This window comes from Panthera pardus, unplaced genomic scaffold, assembly GCF_024362965.1.
Source record: "Panthera pardus isolate Hobbes unplaced genomic scaffold, ASM2436296v1 HiC_scaffold_11, whole genome shotgun sequence".
Lineage (NCBI taxonomy): Eukaryota > Metazoa > Chordata > Mammalia > Carnivora > Felidae > Panthera > Panthera pardus.
The window spans coordinates 44,618,750-44,640,180 of NW_026526666.1; the positions used below are offsets into that span (position 1 = coordinate 44,618,750).

The following is a 21,431-nucleotide window of genomic DNA, read 5'->3' on the forward strand; positions in this document are numbered from 1 at the left end:
TGACTGACTTATTTTGCTTAGCATAGTACACTCTAGTTCCATCCGTGTTGTTGTGCAAATGGCAAGATTTCACTCTTTATTAAGGCTGAGTAACAAAGCCATAACATATGCCTCATCTTCTTCATTCATTCATCAGTCAATGGACATTTGGGCTCTTTCTGTACTTGGGCTATTGTCGATAGTGCTGCTGTAAACAGTGGGGTGCCTGTGCCCCTTTGAACCAGCATTCCTGTATCTTTTGGATAAATATCTAGTAGTGCAATTGTTGGGTCATAGGGTAGCTCTATTTTTAACTTTTTGAGGAACATCCATACTGTTTTCCAGATCATCTACACCAGCTTGCATTCCCACCAACAGTGTAAGAGAGTTCCCCTTTCTCTGCATCCTCACCAACATCTGTTGTTTTCTGATAATTGCATTTTTAAGTATCACGCTTTTATTTTGAAATGGTGACTGTAATACCCAGGAGTAAGTGAAACAGGCTTTTTCTATCTAAGCTTCAGGAGAGGCTCCATAATAAGCAGAGAATAAAACAATAGATGTCAGTAAGGCCGCCAAGTTGCATAAATGCAGGGGGCACCATTCACATCATGGTCTGTGTACCATGGAGTATACCCTGGAGTATACATGTGTACCAGCAGTATACCCTGGAGTTCTGCATGACCCTGTGTGACCCTGCATGAAATTCCCAGATGCTTCCAGAGAGAAGTGCTGGACACACGTGTAGTATATGTATTAGTCCTTCACTTACTACCAGGGTATAAGGAAGAAAATTCATTGTAAGAAGGAACAAGCTGGTGATGAGGATTTCATTGGAGAGAGCTATAAGTGTGTTGATTTCTCCCTGTTCCTACACCTACCTACCATGGATGAGAGGGAATGCTTTCCCCTTACCTTGAGCCAAATGAGAAAGGATTTCAGAGCACAACTCAGAGAGCTTTGGCCTTGCCTCTGAATTTGAAAAATGCAGTGAATGATACACATCTTGAGCTATGCCTCATGGAAGCTCACTGTTCCAGATGTGATCATATCAAGGCAAAATATAGAAGAACTTGCATATCTGAGAATGTAAACCAGTATCGTATTGATCTTTAGTTTTAAGATTATATTGATCTCAAAATTGCCTTATGTGGAGTTTCCAAGCAACCTTCCAGGTATTTCTCATACCGACTGTTAGATATCTTCTCAGTTAGATATCTTGATATTTTCTATGAGCACATAATTTTTTGCAGTTAAATCAGAACCAGCTTCCTACAGAGACAGATCATTCAATGTGGATTTAGAATTCCTTGGTTTGTATCTCATTGTCTTCTTTGTTGGTTGACCCATTAATCTCCTTGAACCTCAGTTATCTCATCTGTGGCATGAGAATAATGGTACCTCACCTCCCCCACCCTCAGAATTCTGAGAATTTGATGAGCTGGTGCGAGTGTATGGTTAGCACTTTGGGCGTACTTGATAAATGGTTCCCCTCTGCCTTCTTGATGACACCCTTGGTTTGTGTCATCCCCAGACACCCTGCAGGGGACAGTATAACACAGGGACTGAGAGCCATTGCTAAGGAAATGTCACCACTTACAACAAGCAGGTGACTCTAGGCAAATTACTTCAATCCTTTGCTTTTCAGAAATTTTCTACGTAAAAAGGGGAAAATAATGGTATTTGAGTATAAGATAAGACATAACATGTGAAGTATTTTAGCACAGAGCCTGGCACACGGCATGTATTCGGTAATTTTTAAAATTGTCATTACTCCCGCAACTATAATAGTTTCTTACTTTCTTTGATGACAAGGCCTGTAACTATCCTCTAGAAATCTGAACAAAAGATCTATTTGAAATACCTTGACCACTGTCAAGGTTGCTCTGAGGACAACTAAGTGCCTTTAATTTGGTCTGAAAATGATTAGCTGATTTCTAGCAGAGGGAAGTAGTGGGAGGAATGCCCACAGAATGCCATTTTGATGGTTTCCCCTTAATTTTGACCCATATTTTCTACTAAAATTTCTTGCCAATTACTATGAGAGGTATCCTCCCCAAAATTCTAGGTGTCCTGTCCATGTCCCCCAAAGTGACAAGTCTGCTCTGTCACTTTTATTTCATTCATCAGCTCTTCCTTTTATCACGTTAACTAAAGAGCCATCTGTGTTTCTGCTGTGGTGCTTCCCAGTACATCTCAGAACTATAGGGGATAACCTGGATTATTAGGAGCTAAGTTGCAAAGAGAGAGAAGAAGGTTAATTTAGGCTTGTACTGGCCAAAAATTGAGATTTGGGATATAGTAGTATTTAACAACCTTTATATAACCAAGAGTTCCTTGTGTACTTTTATTTTTAATTTTTTTTAATGTTTACTTATTTTTGAGAGAGACAGAGCATGAGCATGAGCGGGGGAGGGGCAGAGAGAGGGAGACACAAAATCCAAAACAGGCTCCAGACTCTAAGCTGTCAGCACAGAGCCCAGTGTAGGGCTCAAACTCACAACCTGCGAGATCATGACCTGAGTCGAAGTCGGAAGCTTAACCGACTAAGCTACCCAGGTGCCCCCCTTGTATACTTTTTAAAAAAAAATCATCATAAATGGACCAAAGAACATTGTACATTGTACCAATGTACAAACGTACCACAATGAGATGATCATTGTAAATTCTGATAAAAAAGAAAAAAATGAAAACTTATCTTGATTTAGCTTTGGTCAGCTTGCCCTTTCTAAACATATTATTTCTTCTAGACCTGTGGAAATCCTGAGAATAACTTGCAAACCCATATTATAACTTTATAAGATTGGCTTGAGGATGAGAGATGATGTATGTGTAGAGAAGATAATGACTGGCACAGTGTAGGTAGTTATTAAAGCTTAGTTATTATTATGAGGATGAACAAGCTACCATTTTCCAAATGCTTACTGTATTCCTCAATACTATATTCCTCAAGGCTTACAGGCCTTCCTCATTTTCTGATGAAAAATTGAAGATAGTGACTTTCCCAAAGTCACATAACTATTATATGGCTTATTGATCACCACAGGCTAGCTTTGCTGTGATGAACAACCCCCTGATATCAGTGGCTTTAAATGGCAAAGGTTTGTTCCTCATCTGTGTTCTGGCCGATCTTGGGTTTGTGGGGGCCTTGGGGGGGCTCTGTTCCATGCTGCCCTCACCTGGGAAGACATGCTGAGGAAAGTGCCACCATCTAGAATGTTGCTGGTTGCTTGGCCCAGGGAAAGAAAGACAGAGAATCCTGCACAAGCTCTTAAAATATTCTACTAGGAAGCAACATATCATTTTTCACTCACGTGTCTTTAACCAGAACAAGTCCTATGGCCATGCCTACCTTCAAGATAATGGAGACATGGAAGCCTCTCCTGTATCCTGAAGTGGACAAGAACCAGACATTGGTGAATAGGAACACCTTCCACAGTGACAGAATTCCAATTCAAACCCAAGCCCTTGACTTAAATAGGGACAAAATAGGGTAGCCAGAACCTCTTACCTCTTCTTAAACCAGTTCTTTATAACATGGCTCCACTGTACATCTAAAGACAATTCTCACAATTTACAAGATCACTTAGGTGTGACTACTCAAGTCTAAGTGTAAAGGCATGATGCCAAGCAAAACGAAGGGCATTTATGTGTGTTCTACCTTTTGTGATTATGGATAATTGGAATGGAGTAAATACTTTCCACATAAGACTTTGCCTCTTTTTGTCATTTATTTGCCTTCTAGGTCAGTAAAGCTGCATTTTCCTCCTCTTGACTTCCTGTTCCTGCTTGCTAAATGCTTCTCTACATCACAGCAGACCCCAGTGCTAACAAGTTTGCTTCCCCTCCCCCCACAATTTGTTTACAGCTGAGGAAATAGCTCAGTTGCTACGTGTGACTATAGAACACATTGGAGGGACAAGGCCATGACATTGTATGCTTCTGTTTCCTATGTTGTGGAACTTGGGCTCATCAGAGCATTCTCCTGCATCCCTGCCTGACTGCCCATTTAGCTCAGGGATAAAAGCTCCCTGTGGTGACAGCCCTGCACAGGTGCAGACAATCAACCCTGTAGTCATGAGCATGCTCTCCTCAACCAAAATGTGGAATCTGAAGTGGCCTTTATTAAATGAGAGAAAAACTTATTTAAAAACGAAACTTCAAGGAAGGGAGAAATCCCACAATTCTGATCTTGGTTCACCTGTGGGGCCTGTCTTACAAACCTATACATATGTCAAGGAATTACCAGGTTTTTCTTTCCAGTTGCATTTATACAGCTCAGGAGCTCATGGTTTTGCTATTTTAATCTGCATTGGGTTTTCCTGCAGTTGACCGGTGGATAATCTTTATCTGTAACTCCCACTCCAGAATGGTTTTCCTGCTTGCATGTTCTCTGAGGCTTGATCCATACTTCCATTTCTTTTGTCACAGTAGGAAAGTCCCATTAGTTTAGAATTTGTGATCACTCTGACAATGATGAAACTTGTTTTTAAACTTTTGTGCTCTTAGGGAGAAAGTGTTGGCTTGAGCAATTGTTAGTGAAAGCACCCTCAAACTCCTTTAGGGGTGCTTATTTACATGAAGCTAAAATATTAATTACCAAAAAAAAAAATCTTTATCTAGTCAATATCTATTTGCTGAGGACCTATCAGGTAGCACTTTCTCAGTCTAGTTTTGAGTTGCAACATGAATTTGTAAGTAATAAAGCTATGCTTTTATTTTAAAATAGTTGCTGTAGTCCTGATGGTTTGTTTTATGAGTTTGACTATCACCTACCTCCCATGTGAACAATCCCAGTCTTCTGCTCAAAGCCATGGATGTACTTCTAACCTGAGTTTAAGAAGTGCAGTTTTGTTTATATGATCAAATCCAAAGGGTTACAGTTCCCCCTTTCCCTCTAGCTGTAGAGAGGAGGAGAACAGAATAATTCAGTCAGCAGTCTGTGATGCCGGTATACTTGAAGACCAGTGCTGTTCTGCTTCTAGGGAAGAGCCAAGTCCATTGTCATTTAAACCAAATGGAGCTGTAAAGTTTTTTAGAGATGGATACTCTTAAGGGCTAGAAAATGTGGAATGTTCGCTTTACTGTGTCAGAAAACAGATGTGCAGTAATAAATGAAATTCCTGCTCTTCAGTTTCTTTTCACCAGTCACATTATCGAGCTGCTGTTCCTAGAGAAGTTGGGAGGAGGAGAATAGTTGCTACAACTGAGAACAATTTTCCTTTGGGATCAGTGACCTTACACTTATTACCCTCCCCATTGTGTGGTCATGCTTCCTTACCTCTGAGGTGTGGGAGGGAATCAAGCGAAGTGTTTAAGAGTATGGGTTCTGGGGGCACCTGGGGGACTCAGTCAGTTAAGCATCTGACTCTTGGTTTTGGCTCAGGTCATGATCTCAAGGTTCGTGGGATCGAGTCCTGTGTCGGGCTCTGTGCTAATAGCACGGAGCCTACCTGGGATTCTCTCTCTCCCTCTCTCTCTGCCCCTCCCCTGCTCACACACACACACACACACACACACACACACACTCTCTCTCTCTCTCTCTCTCTCTCTCTCAAAATAAAAAAATAAAATAAAATAACTTTAAAAAATTTAGAAGTAAAAAAAAAATACGGGTGCTGACTCAATAGGTCTGGGTGGGGCCTGAGACTATATGTTTCTAACCAGCTCCCAGATGGCACTACTGGTTTAAAAAAAAAAAAAAAGAAAAAGAGAGAGTGTGGGTTCTGGAATCATGGGGAATGGGATTTAAATCTCAACTGGGACGCTTGCCAGCTGGTACTTAATTTACCCGAGTCTCTGCTTTCTCATCTGTAAAACAGGGATTAAAGTATGTGAGGATTCAATGAGTGAAGCCCTGAGGATAGAGCCTGATAAATAGTAAAGTCAATGGATATTCTCTGACCTTAGGCCCAGTGGAGCCTCAGAACTCTCTGAGTTCTGTGTACTCCAAGCATGGTCTCTTCTCTTGGCAAACAGTGGTGTCTGCCATCTACAGCTGCTTGGGAAGCACTGGATCAAGTAAGCAAACCTGGCTTCCATTGCACCAGGCCATTGTGATGGTTCTGCTCAGTTCCTCTCCCCAGATGTAATGCCTGTGGTTTCAAATGCATTTTTGGCTGATGGTGAACAATCATGGATATGGCGAGCTCCTTGACATCTGACAACTTCACTCATGCGTGGGTGGGTCCAGAGCCAGGGAAATAATTACTTATGACTCTTATTACATAACCTTCTTGACGTCCTTTACTCCAACTGGAGTGTCCAGGAAAATATGGGTTATACTTCTTCTATTATTTATTCAAGAAATACGTATTAAAAACTTTCTAAATTCATGGGGGTTTGATTGGCATTGAAGGAGATAACCAGAACTTAGTTTGAGGCTGGACGAGAGTAAGACATGCATGCAACCAACACAGTGTATGAATGTGTGGCATGATCCCTCCAGACAGTACACATTAGAGGAGGAGGTGACCCTGCAGCTGCGGCTTCATACCTGAGCCCTATTCAGATCCCATTTCCTTGATTAAGCCATTGCCTTCCTACCTTTTCCCCTTTTTTTCCTTTTCCCTTTTCTCTGTTCCATTAACGTTTGGGCTAGAATAACAGGGTCTACAGACACTGGCTGAGTCCTGTGTTGGCTTAAGAAGCTTAAATGAGGAGGTGTTAGCTTGGGGAAGACATGCCTCTTCTCCCCAGGCCCCATCTACCTGGCCAACTCCTACACATCTTTTAGGGCTTATCTGAAGCACTGCTTCCTCTGAGTTTTTTTTTTTTTTTTAATGTTTTTATTTATTTTTGAGACAGAGAGAGACAGAGCATGAGCAGGGGAGGGGCATAGAGAGAGGGAGACACAGAATTCAAGGCTCCAGGCTCTGAGCGGTCAGCACAGAGCCCAACGCGGGGCTTGAACTCACGGACTGCGAGATCATGACCTGAGCTGAAGTCGGAGGCTCAACCCACTGAGCCACCCAGGCGCCCCCCTCTGAGTTTTTCTCTGACTTTCCTAGACAAGCTTTTTGAGGTAGAGGTGGGGAAATGTATTTATCAGTAATATGATTACTTGAAAACAATAAAAATAATGAATACCCTTTATTCTTCTTGCAGATTTTGTAGTGGTTGTGTCCCCCCCCCCCAACAGTCTTTATGTTTCTCTCTTTTCCTTCTCTCTCCCCTCCCTCATGGCCAATGTCTTCCCTCTCTCCTGGTGCAGGATACCTGGGAGAGGATGGTGAGGAAGAATTAGGGTGGTCAAAGCTAGAGGGAATAATGTGATTACTGAGAAGTGATATTCAGCATCACAAAGAGTGGGTATGTGGCTGGAAGTGGTGGGGGATGAGCATAGGATAGGGTAGGAGCATTAGTCAGAGGGCACCTCTATTGCACCTTATGCATACTTCATCATAGCACTTAGCAGTCTATCATTCTTTGTCTGCATGTCTGCAGAGCCAGTTAAGACTTCAAGCTTGAGGGCAGAAGGGAGTCCTGGTCATCTTTGAGATCTCAGGTGTAGTAAATACCATAGATTTCCCTTGGTCACCAAAAAAGTTCATTGCCCTAATTCAACTGATCTGTCTGCAGATTCAATCCAACCCACAAATAGGGATAGAAGGATCTATCTGCCTATCTGGGTTACTCAGAATTCTGAATTAAGAATGTCCCTTTAAGTTTGTCACTCTACCTGTTGTACATGCCCTCTCAGCCTTTTCTATATCTATAACACCATGCTTCACTAAATGGCTTACTGGAATTAAGCTAATTAAGGAAGCTTATTAGGGAAGGCTGGAAAACAATTCGGGTTTCAAGTTAAATCCTTGTACATGTGATCTTCATTCTCCAGCTTCTCAGTGCTATAGCTTTGAGTGACCTAAGCTAATGTTGAAGGATATAGCACGCTGTACAATTGTGCCCTAATGAAACGCTTACATTATTTACTGGGGCTTTATATGGTGTTGATAAAAGAAAGTCATCCTGGGGTGACATCAAATCATCATGGATGATACAATATGATATGATGTGATATGATATGATATGATATGATATGATATATTTATTATATTATAAGGAAGTCTTGATGACTTCACCTTTATTTTGTGGGAGAAAGACAAACCGGTGGGAAGGTGTATTCTTCCCAACAATATATTCATTCTTTCATTTGTTTATTGAGCACTTACTCTGTGAGCGACACTGTGACAGGTGCTAAGGATAAAACAGTGAAATATGTGGTATCTGTTCTCAAAGTCCATAAAGGGAAATTACCTTTCTGATTGCAGAAACACTATAGGCCAGGGGTCAGCAAACTTTTTTGTAATGAGCCAGATAGTAAATATTTTAGATTTTGTGGGCCATGCACTGTTGTAACTACTCGGTTCTGCCTTTATAGCACCAAAGTGGTCATAGATGATTCATAAATGGATGTGGCTTTATTTAAGGAAATACGAACTTTGTGTAACCTTCATGTTATCATATAATAATATTATTCTTGTCTTTTTCCAACCATTTACAAATGTAGCAACTATTTTTAGCTTGTGGACTGCACAAAAAGAGGTTGGGGGCTGGATTTGGCCTTTGAGCCATAGATTGCCCACTCCTGACCTAGGAGATGGTCACTGGTAGTTCAAATCTGTGATTTCTATGTCTAGCTCTTGTTTAACCAAAGTGGAGATCCACTTGTCTTTTCGTCACTCCTACTGATATCAGTCTCTGGCCCCCAAGCCCCAACTCCACAGATCTTTCTACAAAACAAAAATCTTTTTATAAATTTATGATACTACTGGGGACATCTGGGGACTTGTTTTCCTGTGAGAAAATGAAAATGACTCCAGTGACTATTTGGTCTCTGAAACAGTTTAATTTAGTTGTTTTTTTTTTTTTTTCCTTTTCTCCCTTTCCCTCTCTCCGTACTAGAAATTAACATAAAAATTCTTTCTGGCTAAATTCCCAATACATTTTCACAGTGAGCATTTTCTGAAGTGAAAATTAGTAGCTTCCTTGCAGTTTTCATCAGGGATGTGAAATTGTGCAGCTCACAGGGGTGGAGAACTCAAACCCCATTTATGAATTAATACATGCTGCCAAGGGTACCTTGCTGTCTGCTGAGTGCCGGGGATCCTTTTCTACAGAATCCTGAGTATCTAAATAGTGTATTTGAATTTTCTTTCTCATTCCACCAGTGAGAGAATACCATTTTCTATTTGCACAAATCAATTAATATGTAACAACTAGTACCTACATAAGATTATATTATTTACACCATCCTTAGGGGTTGGCAGGACTTGGGCAAATTATAATAACTCTCTTGAGTACCTCCTCCCTCCTTGCCAATTTTTATCCAGGCGAAACCTAGTCACAGGGAGCATAAGGACACCATCAAACGGGAACCACAGTCTGTGGGAGTAGACACATATGGGACAGAACTGGCTCAAGTCCCACTTACAGCTGCACAGTGATTAGGTATCTATAGATCTTCCTTGTTTAAGCATAAGATGCCACTCTCACATCTCACATCTTTTTTTCTTTGACAACCTCTGCTTCTCTCTAGTTCTAGCCTTCTGGTCCCCAAAGCAGCCTTGAGTCCTCAGTCTCAGGATCTAAGCTACTGTACTAGAACTCTATTTTCCCCCTGCTGGGATGGCTCTGATCTTTCAGGTCAGAAAACTCTGATAGTGTAGGAAATTTGACTCCTGCGGCAACTCACAGGAATTACGGGGGAAGGAATGTTGTCATTGTTAAAAAACACTTGTGGGCTTTGGAATCAGACAGACTTGGATTTGAATCCTGGTTTTTCCACTTAGGAGCTATTGTAGACTTCAAGCAAAATAATTAGCTCCTCTGTGTCTTAGTTTGGATAGCTATGAAATGGGGGAGAAAACCTACCTCACCGAGTGGAGAGGAGGATTAAGTGAGATAATGAACAGTTAGTAAGTGCTTGATAAAAGGCTGAGGAGAGCATTGAGTAAACAGTCAATAAAAATACTACCACTTTGAAGAGATTTAAATTTTTTTTCCTTCATTTATACACCAAACATTTGTCGAACTGTTGTTTGCTTCTGAGAATACAGAGAAACAAAATCAATGCACCACATGAAACAGAGGCATAGAACATAGAAAAGGCAGTCATATACCAGTAACTACAGTGGTACAGAAGGTGAGTGTAACACAGAAGTATGTCCAGGCAGAGTGGGGCCCCAGAAATGGGAGTCATCACCACACCTGGGACATCAAAGAAGGCAGTGTGCAAACTAAGTATTGAAAGATGAATAGAGGGACATCTAGGTGGCTCAGTCAGTTGAGTGTCCAACTCTTGGTTTTGATCCCAGGGTCATGGGATCAGGCCCCACGTTGGACTGAGCACGGAGCCTACTTAAGATTCTCACTCTCTCTTCCTCTGCCCCTCTCCCCTGCTCTTTCCGTCCCTCGAAAAAGAAAAAGAAAGAAAGAAAGAAAGAAAGAAAGAAAGAAAGAAAGAAAGAAAAGAAAAGAAAATAAAGAAAGAAAAGAAAGATTAGAAGTTTGTCAAGCAGTCAAGGGAAGAAGCATGTTTCCATTCATGGGATAGGGCAAGATTTGGTTTTGCTAGAGTTCAGGGTAGCAGAGGTGGACAAAGTGGTCACAGTGAGGCTGATAAAGGATGTGAAAGCTGGGTGATGAAGGACCTTGAATATGCAAAGGAGAGTGGACTCTGACATTGTCCGTGGGCCTTTATGATGTGTGGGAAAGCAAAATGCCATTTAGTGAGCTGACACCCATCCTTCCTATAAGTGTGGCCGAGCTAGAACAGAGATCCATGGAGAGCTCAGTCACCACAGATGTGTTCAACCTGTCACTTACACAGGAGGAACCTGAGGCCAGAGAGCAAGTCAGGCAACAAAGAATTTGACAAAGCAACACAGGACTAGGGATAGATCATCTAAGTCCAGTGCCTTAAGCTTCCTCCACATCAAGTCCCTCTCGTATAAATCCAGGCTTCTTCATCTAAGCTCTGCCTTCTATGTGCTGGATTCAAACACAAGTACGATTCTCGCATGCTTCACTGAGAAGCTAGGTCGTTCCCACCTTCTCAACTTCAGAACCATCAGCACTGCCTGCTGGGAGCTGGGACCTCAGTAGGAGCAAAGATGGAGATTTTCCAAAGAGGAAATGAACCAACTACCATGCGTTGGATATCAGAGTGAAAATCAAAACGTTAAACAGATTGAAAGGACCTCTCCTTCCCTTGAACTTAGAAGCTAGGGTGTTTTACAACTGGAATGCATCACAGTGGAGCAGCTCTGGACTTTTATTACCTTAGCTTCAGCCAACACCCAGCCCTTCCTTCCCCAGGGCCTAGCAGGAAGCACAGGCACCTAAACAGGTGTGTGTGTGTGTGTGTGTGTGTGTGTGTGTGTGTGTGTGTGTGTGTGTGTGTGTTTGTTGTATTTTCAAATTACAGATGCTTGGGGAAAGCGCGCCCAGAGCAACAGAGCAGGGGCCTGGGTCTCCTCCCACATTAGGGCCCGCAAACCGGGGCTGGAAGACCGAGCTTCATTTCCAGCTTCCCCAGGCTCCGTTCCAGCAGTGCTCGGGCCTCTCCAGAACCTCTGCGTTTGCCTTCCCTCCTCCCTTAGCAACCGCAAGGCTGTGGATACCGCCAGCGGGTGGGGGCCCCCGGAGGCTACGGGGTAGTTCGGGGGCGGTGGCGGCCCAGCTCAGGTGCCCCGCGCACCGGCGACCGCAGTGCGGAGCCACCCCGCGAGCGCGAGTGTTGCTGCGCCAGCGCGCACCGGGGGCCGCGCACCCTACCTCCGCACCTGCCGCGGGGTCCAAAAGGGATCCTGCAAAAATGAGCCATTCTCAACCCGCTGGGTAAGTGACAACTGGAGCTTTTCCACCCCGCGGCAGGTGGCGGCTTCAGCCAGCGGCCCCTCCTCCTCCTCCCTCCTGCTGAGGAGACAGGGGCGAGAGGGGAAGCGAGAGGGAAGGCTGGGGAAGAAGAAACAAATAATACGAATTCTGGGTTGCGTTGAGGATGGCAGAAATCCCAGCCTTCGTATCGCCTCCCTCCCTTTCCTCGCTTCTTTCACTGACGTTGTCTCTTTGAAATTTTCACTCTGGAAGGATTAAAAAATGGATGTGAAAAACGCATACATTAAGCAGGGACGTTAGCTGGGATCAAAAGGATCCTGTAGTGTGGGACATGTGTGTTTGAATGTAAAAGAAGAGGTCACCAAAATATGCGTTCGTTTGGAGATTTGGAACTGAGATAAATTTTCACTGTGGCGTCTTGCATAGAAACGAGGTGTGAGTTGATTTAATGTCGAGGGAGGTTTTATTGTGAGGGATGCCCCTTATTTCAGGATCGTAGGGATCCTTAAAAAGTGTTTTGACAGGGAAGGTGGTATGATACTGGAGAGGACGGAGAGAAGGAAGGAATTGTGTCCTTGTGTGTTTACACAGGATCTCCTGTTGCTTTGGGCAGGGTGACTCCTCTGAAGATATATCTGGCAATTATTCAATCTATTCTAGAAAGTTAACACAGTCATTATTGGCTGTTGTTAAAAAAAAGTCCTTTTGTTGGAAAGGAGAATATCCAATTTCCTCCCGAATTAAACAATGTAATGCGTATTAGATGGTTTTTTATTATGATACATCTAGTAAGCAGATAATATCCTAGTTGATCTTGCAACTAATTTGAAAATGCTTTCCTTTTTAATTGAATTTATTGCACATTTTCAAGAGCAGCAAATTAGCAAAGGACAACATATTTAAGATCATTTGGAGTTTGTGACGTCTGAAATACCACATTAGTTGTGTTTCGGATTCATAGCTGAACTTAAAGATTTTATTTTTTAATGAATTCTCTGAGTGTGATGACATAAACAAAACGTTTGAAAAACTCAAGGTATACAAGGTGCCATGTTGGAAGTCAATTTAAGAACTTTTTTTTTTTTTTTGGAAAGTGATGTAGCTATGACTAAACAAGCTTCTCATTTTATCTCAAATTGAATTTGGTTTAGGTACTTTAACGCTTTGATGCTGAACTCCTGTGCAATTTTAGTTAGCCGTGGGTCATGTGGGATGTAAATGGCACTATTTTTCTGCAGCTGCTGTTTGCAGTATGTCCACATTCAGGAAAATGAATGTGTCAGTCATGGTTGTCTTCCTATGTTTTTCAAGTTTTAGGCTAAGTTAGAATCTTATTAGACCATTTAATCATCCATTTTAAAATGTGGAAAAACCTGTAGCTGGTTATTAAATTGTGCATGATTAAGATTTCAGAAACTGAAGTGAAATTTTTCTGAAGCTCCATTAGTTCCAAGCCCATGGACAAAAGGAAAATTTATGATCTAGGGAAAGAGTATGCTTCATGATACTCTTCAAGAAAGATATTAAGATGGCGACAATGATTTTGCACTAAAATTGTAAGCCCCCGGAGAGCAGGCGGAATGTCTCAGTAATCTTTGTGCCCCCTTTACCTAGGACAATGTTCTGCATAAAGTAAAGCTGAATAAATGTTGAATGAATGGCATATTCTGACACTGCATCCAGTCTAAAGGTAGACATATTCACATATGAAAATGGTATTAGAGCTGAACACGTGTTAAGTGTTTACAATGTGCCAGGCTTTTTAAATTTTTAAAAAATTTTTAAAAACATTTTTTAAAATGTTTTACATGAAATACCTCACCCTCATTTTCACAGGGAAGGAAACTGAGGACCGAAAAGCTTTTCATTTTTGTTTTTTTTTTAAATTTTTTAATGTTTACTTAGCTTAGAGAGAGAGTCAGAGAGAGGGTGAGCAGAGGAGGGTCAGAGAGATCAGAGGCAGACTCCAGGCTCTGAGCTGTCTGCACAGAGCCTGATGCTGGGCTTGAGCTCAGAAAGCATGAGATCATGACCTGAGCTGAAGTCAGGTGCTCAACAGACTAAGCCATCCAGGTGCTGGGGAGGACTGAAAAGTTTTGAAGGTCTCAGAGGTGGGGTGGGGAGATGTCAGGGCTGGAATGCAAAGCCAGGCAGTCCAGCCTCAGAGCACGTGCACTGAACAATTACACTCCATTGCCTCTCATAGCCAATAGCTGAGATGCGTTGGAGCCCTAGATACATCAGACCAACATCTGACAAGTGATTGCTGTACATAACTATGTAGTATTTTGATATACAATTAGAAAATTCTTTTGTAATAGTGTGTGTATGTGTATATTTTTTGTTTTTAGTTCATCAAAAGTAAATGAAAGCAATAAACATAAGTGTAACAAATCTAAATGCCTTAGAATTCATCCAAGAACAAAATTATTCAAATTGCTCAAGTTTTTCCTCAATATAAGTAGTGATCATTTTTCTTGCCTGTGACACCATTTGGAAATAATAAAAGTTTCAGTAGCAAATAAAAGGTTTCATTAAAGCTGAGAAAGCTTTTCCATCATTGCTGAAGCAGTTTGTACTTATTACATTTTAAGGATAAATGGTAATGAAGTGCAGTTGTACAATAAAACAGAAATTTTAAATCCCTAAAATTCCACCAATCAATAAGAGACGCCCTGATGCTTTCTCTTGGTGCTTCCTTTTGAGTTCCACTGCTCACTTAATTACAGCATGAAACTCTTGATGAAAAAATTGCTAAAGGTCTGTGCTGACTTAGTTCGGATAGAGTTTGGAGTAAATAAAAATGGTCTTAAAAACTTCTGCCAAAGATTATAATAGAGACTTTGAATTTGAGCTGCATTGTAATTTGGGGGAAGTCAACTATAAAATACTGCTTCCGGCACTGCCATCTCTAATGGAATTGTTTCAGTGTGGAAAATTTCAACCGATAGTCCCTCTGGTTTGCTAAATCTCACCCTGGGTTACTATTTGTGTGTGTGTGTGTGTGTGTGTGTGTGTGTGTGTGTGTGTGTGTGTGTGTGTATTTGTGGGTTGGGCACTAGTCCCGGAGGTGGAATGGGGATTTTATACCCCTCGGTCATGCATGAGGATAAAATGATACGGCTCTTCTAACTCCTTCAAAGGATCGTCACTGAATCCATGTGAAGTTGACTCCCTGTGTGAAAGATAAGCTTGGCTCTAAGTAGTGATAGTCACACTCGTCTGTAAATTTGCTTTGAGGAATTGGAAGAATGGGGAACATTATGGTTTATGACAAGATAAAAATGCAAAAGAGGTATGTTTGGAAAAATTGTTCCAAGGTTTAGACACACTTTTTTTTTTGTTTAGACTTATTAATGTATATTTTTAAATGTAAACAAGTGTTTCTGTAGTGACAGAGTATAGATCTACCTCAACTCATGGTAGGGTTATGATCCAATAAACCCACTGTAATGTAAATAAAAAAATGCACTTAATGGACCTAACCTGGACATCATAGCTTAGCCTCGCCTACCTTAAATGTGCTCAGAACACTTATATTAGCCCACAGTTGGGCAAAATCATCTTACCCAAAGCCTGTCGTATGATAAAGTTCTCCATAGCTCATGTAATCTATACTGAATGCTATACTGAATGCTATACTGAATCTATACTGAATGCTATACTGAAAGTGAAAAGCAGAATGGTTGTGTGGGTTGTAAGTATATCAGTTGTTAAGCCTTGTGACCGTATGGCTGACTGGGAGCTGGGGCTGCCCAGCATCACCAGAGGGTATCCTACCACGTATTGCTAGCCTGGGGAAGGATCTGAATTCAGAATGCAAAATGGTTTCTTTTGGATGCATATTGCTTTTGTACCATCATAAAGTCAAAAAATCGTAAGCCAAACCATTGTAAGTTGGGGACTGTCTGTGTACCTAAGAGTGGTATAGAAAGAATGAACACATCCCTAGTACTCCCGGATAACTTAGTCCTTCTTCATGAAAGGCAGAATAAAAACTGCTGTGAGTAAAATTGTCAATTTTTAGAGAGTGGATATGTATATGTATATATCCAAAAATGGCAAGAAAGTATAACCCACCATTCATTTACAATTGGAGTGCCTGTTGTACTTTGTCCCTGCCTTTTTGGTTGTTTGATCCAACATGGTATTTCTAAAGACTGAGATATAATTAACAAATAGCATTATATTAGTTCAGGTGTGCAATATAATAATTTGATATTTGTACATATTGCAAAATGATCACCACAAATACTGTGGGATGTCACTTACATGTGGGATCTAAAACAATAACAGCAGCAGCAGCAACGAATGAACTAATAGATACAGAGACCAGAACAGATTGGTGGTTGCCAGAGACAGGGAGTGGCGGGAAGGTGGTGGTGAAGTGAGTGAAGGTGGTCAAAAGGTACAAACTTCCAACTGATAAATAAATAAATCACGGCAATATAATGTACATCATGGTGATTATAGCTAATAATACTGTTTTTTTAACTTGAAAGTTGCTAAAAGAGTAGATCTTAAAAGTTCTTATCATGCGCACACACAAAATTTGTAACTATGTATGCTAATGAATGTTAACTAGATTTATTGTGGTGTCTCTGCCTTCTTAGTAAAGTGTCGTACTTTCGACGGCTGAGGTAACATTCTAGTCTGTTGCTCCCCACTCACTCCCACCACCAAAATTATCTCTGTGACACAAAATTTCAGACTTGAAATCATTAATTATTTGAATTCAAATGGGGTAGTTTCTACTCACTCTCCTATTACATATTAACAATTTAACTTCAGGAATAAATTGTTTCTGGTTAAACGAGGTGAATTGAATATGATCATTTGTCTTCACTTCCTCTCTGATCCTTTGTTCTAGAGTCTGCCCTTTTTGTTATGCGTGGGATGTCTTCTCTCAGCTCTTTGCTTAACAAATCTGCTCACATACGTAGATGGGATTGGAAAGATATTTGTTTATTCAACATCACTCAATTCTTTGAATTCCTTCAGTGTTATATGCCCAAATCACATAATGATCTATCACCAAAAAATGTTTTCCATGATCTTTCAGATGTGATTCTTCAACTGTGCTGAAAGCAAAGGATTGGAAATTACTTGCAATCATATTTGTTGCCTGATCATGAAAGCGAATTGTATTAACATCTATACAATACTTCAAATGGTCCATTTATTTTTCAGATGTTCTTCCAAGTTCAGTGCACCCTAATAAGACACCAAATGGTGAGAGGTGTGCCTTCCTTTTGTAAAAATGGAAAGATGATTATAAAAGGGAAGAGTCTGGCAGATCAATATGACTTGGAGGTGCATTTTCAGTCAGATCAGTTTTAGGAGAGCAGAGGAAGCTAGAGCATCTAGAAATTAATTCCCTTAAAACGGTCCTTGCCTAGATTCCCTTAGGAAAGTCTTTAGGTCTCTAAGGGATGTGAGTATCCCAGTATCTACACTTCTGGTGTAGAGAACAGTGTACCGTCAGGGGCAGTCACTGTGGCATCCTGTTTCCTTTCTCCCAGTCTCTGCTGAAGAAACGTATTTCTAACTGGGAAAAGTGGAGACTTCCCCAACTTACTTTGATTGCTAATAACTACAAAAAGTTTTTCAGGAAGAGGAGAAAACAAAACTTCTGTGACCCAATTTTCAAAACTAAAATCAGCCTGAAATAATCTGGGCCTGGGGTATTGATGTATTTTCAAGACTTTAAGTTTCCCAATACCATGTTCAATGAAAACTCCAGATTCTGGAAGATAGTACTGAAATAATTGTTTAAGCTTTAATTAATAATTTTGGTACAGATCAAGAGAAGTAGTATGCAGATTGAATTACTGGATCTTTCCCACCAATAACTTAGTTCCCCACACAAATAGTTGAAAGTAGTGTAGGCTTTGGAATAATTCCATATATGTCCATCAGTTTAAAATAAACTGTTAAATTAGATGGGGGGTAAAATTTGTAAAAAAGAAAAAATATCTAGGATTCAACATTCATATTGGTTTGCAAGTATCTCTATCACCTTTCCCTAAACTTGAAATCCCAAATGATGTGTTACAAATATGATTTATATTTTTAAAAAGGATAAGGAAAGATGATAATAAGTTGAGTCACAGTCAAAGTAAACCCTTGGCACTACAAACAAAGTAAATATAGTAAGCTGACATACATTTATGCCTTGAGTTAAAATAAACATTTAAGGTAAATACATTTATATATAGTTACCTCATTAACTTAATGTTTTGTTTGAATATTCAACTACTGGTCCTGACTTCATTGAATAAATCTTAGGTAGTGCCCACAAAGGCAAATTATTTGAGGGTATAGACACTGCATTTTATTTCTCTTTAGTTCCTTGCTTTGGCCTAACTCCATGGCTCTGAAACTAAGGCATACAAAGAATTACTGGATAGTGTGGTATACACAAAACCATGAGTATTGTACTTTATGGATTAAGCTCGTGATTTTTAATGATATTTGAGACCGTATAATATATTTGCATTGTGTGCTGACTAAAAAAAGTAAACCCAAATGTTAAATAGGATTCCATTATACCTCTGGTTTCTAACTGATCAGAAGCCATTTGTTTTTGTTTTTGTTTTTGTTTTTGTTTTTTTTCTTAGCTAGAAGCTCTAAATAACTCTCTCCTTCCAAGACTTCCAATTAGGAAACACATCCTTCATTGACAACATCATTGCTGCAGATTGTTATATCAGAAAATATATTTGGATTAAAGTAAGTCACCTGAGAGCTTGCCTTTCTGGATTAATGTCTTTCCAGGGGAAAGAGAAAAAGATGTTATAAGTTCAGTAGATGCAGCTTGAAAAATCACGCTTTACTGAGATTCTGTCAATATTAGGACTAAAAGTTTTTTGAGAATTGTTGTCAAAGCATTGCTTTTATAGTGAACCACAAGACATATACTTTAAAAGTGAAGAACATTTCAAAGTGCAGATGTATGGGTCAGGATTCCTTAATAACTTTTCATTCTCTTGAGAGTCCCCTTTGACCCCCACTCTTCTTGTCTCCTGGTCTCTTTTATATGGTTAACTCTTTTTTGGCTTATGGGAAAGCCATTGTGAGGTATAATTTCTTCTTCTGCCCAGTGCTCTGGGGGTTCTCTTTGGAGAGCTTCATTATCTTCTCCACATCCATCCAAACTACCCACATGGATGTGGTGGGATCCAGAAGGTATCTGTTCCCCTTTCGGATGGATCATCAATGATCCTTTTCTGTTTGCCAGCACAGATAATTCAGAATCAAAGTGTAGGTTTCTTTGTACTTGGGATATACATTCCTTGTTTCTATCTAAGTCAATGTTACATACTTCAGTTGGTCATCTTTTGGGCTGTGCTTATGTTATGGGCTGAATTGTACCCCACCCAAATTCATATGTTGAAGTGCTAACTCCCAGTGCCTCAGATGTGACTATAGTTTGAGATATGGTCTTTAAGAGGTAATTATGGTTAAATGAGGTCAGTTGGGTCAGTTAATCTAATATGATTGGTGTTCTTATAAGAAGAACAAGGTTATGACACAATCACACACACAGAAAGAAGACCATGTGAAGATACAGGGAAAAGATGGCCATCTGTACACTAAAGAGAGAGGCCTGGAATAGACCTTTCCCTCATGGCTTTCAGAAGACACCAACCCTGTTGACACCTTGATCATGGACTTCTAGTCTCCAGAATTATGAGACAAATTTCTGTTGTTTAAGACCCCCAGTCTGTACTACTTTGTATGGCAGCCCTACCACACTAATACAACCTTTTGTCATTGCTGATGCTCTTTCTTTCTTAGCCCTACGAAAACTAAAGATGGTCTTTATGAGAAAAGCAGTCATTGAAAATAAATGATTTAACAATATAAGGGTCATGAAGAGTGGAAATTGGAAGCCAAAAGTTGAACAGGGAGATAAAACTCAAAGCAAACATAAAATATGGTTAAAACACTAGTGAGGAGAAGTAATTAAGATAATAAGTCAATGGTCTCTACTGGTAAGTATTGAAACTTTGTTTTTAGTCTGATTAGTAATCAAATTACTCCCTACTTCTCAGCATCTTACACTAGTTGGGACAGAAAATTGAACATTTTTAAGCTGGTGATCCATTTTTCTGTGACTGTTATTATTTTCTTATAATAGTAATGAGCATTTATAAATTAATGAAAATTCTTAGGGCAAAATATTGAAACAAGAGAAAACCAGCAGGAAACTAAACAGAGAGTATAAATTGCACATAGTAGTTATGAAACAGCATTAAAAACTAAGGATTTTAAATTGAATTGAATCGTAGTGTTTTATAGTAGCAGTTAATCTGACATTCTTGATATACCATGGATTGTAATATTTTATATTTGTTAATATTATGTGGCTCTCATATTAAGAAGTTGTCTCTTTTCATAGATTGCTCCAAGACATTTATAATAATATTGTTTCTGTTGTTTAGATTCAAATAAAAATGATCTGCTGTAAATTAGAATAATATACTTAGAAGGGATCTCAAATTTCTGGATATTAGGGTTACAAGTAGTTTTTAATTTTCCTCCTTATTCTTATCTGTATTTTTAAAAATTTCTACTTTGAGAAGAAAAATACAAAGAAAAATAAAATTTGCTTGAAATCCTACCATTTAGAATCAGGTTTTTTGTCATTTTCTTTTTTCTCCATTTTCCTATGTATTAACCTACTTTTAAAGCTATCTTGACAATGATGTATTGTTTGAAAAGCTGTTTCTAAGACTGTACTGTTTTTAAAATTACACCAACAAATCCCAGGAGGGGAATTCCTCATTGCATTGCAGTCGTCTTCGTATTTCCCGTATACCTACAAATGTTTTGAGGGTGGAGGCCTCACCCCTCTACGTACTTCGGTCCTCTGTGTACTTCAGGACTGTGCCCTGAACTTAGCTCAATAATTGCTGACATACGTTTCCTAACTTAGTGATCATTTATGATTATTTCAAGAATACATTTGCTCATTCATTCAGTTAATATGTACTGAGTGCCGAGTATGTGCTAGTTACTAAGCTATCATAGGAAGCACTTACTCTGTTCCAGAAATTCATTTGAGTTCTTGAAGAAAACCTAAATAGTGAGGGTTTTTTTTTAAGACTTCAAAAGTCACTGAACCTCACTGAGTTTTGCTGTCCAGGGGCAGTGGGGTAGTTTTCTCAGTTAGGAGTATGTTCAACTGCAAGTAATAGAAAACCAAACAAAAAGTGCCTTAAACCATAACAACATTCATTATTTATTTCACAAGTAGTCTGGAGGTAGGTGACTATTTTTTTTGTAATATCAGGACTTGGGTTCTTACCTGTACAATTTTCTTGGTCTTTTCCTTACGGTAGCAAGATGATTACCCTAGATCCAGTCATTATATTTGTATAAAAGCATCCAAAACAGAATGGAAAAAGATGGGTGAAAGAAGGTTTTTTTTTTTTTTTTTAAGTCAAGGGGGAAAACATTGCCAGAACATTCCAGCACTTTCCTTTAATATCTTGTTGACCAGAACTGCATCAGTGGGTATGCCTACCTGCAAGAGAGAGCGGGAAAGAGTGTATTGATCTTTGTAACTTTAGTGGGAGACAGTCAAGGGAGAAGGGTTTGGG

General features: G+C 39.9%; 1 protein-coding gene across 1 annotated transcript in view; it reads left to right on the plus strand.

The window, feature by feature from the left end:
• The first annotated feature begins 8,147 nt into the window (after nt 1–8,147).
• Nucleotides 8,148–21,431, plus strand: part of ERICH3 (glutamate rich 3) — a 106,454-nt gene continuing 93,170 nt past the window's right edge. The window contains 2 exon segments of the mRNA XM_019448860.2: nt 8,148–11,378; nt 11,411–11,823. Coding sequence (XP_019304405.2) covers nt 11,229–11,378; nt 11,411–11,823 — 563 coding nt within the window. The 5' untranslated portion in view covers nt 8,148–11,228.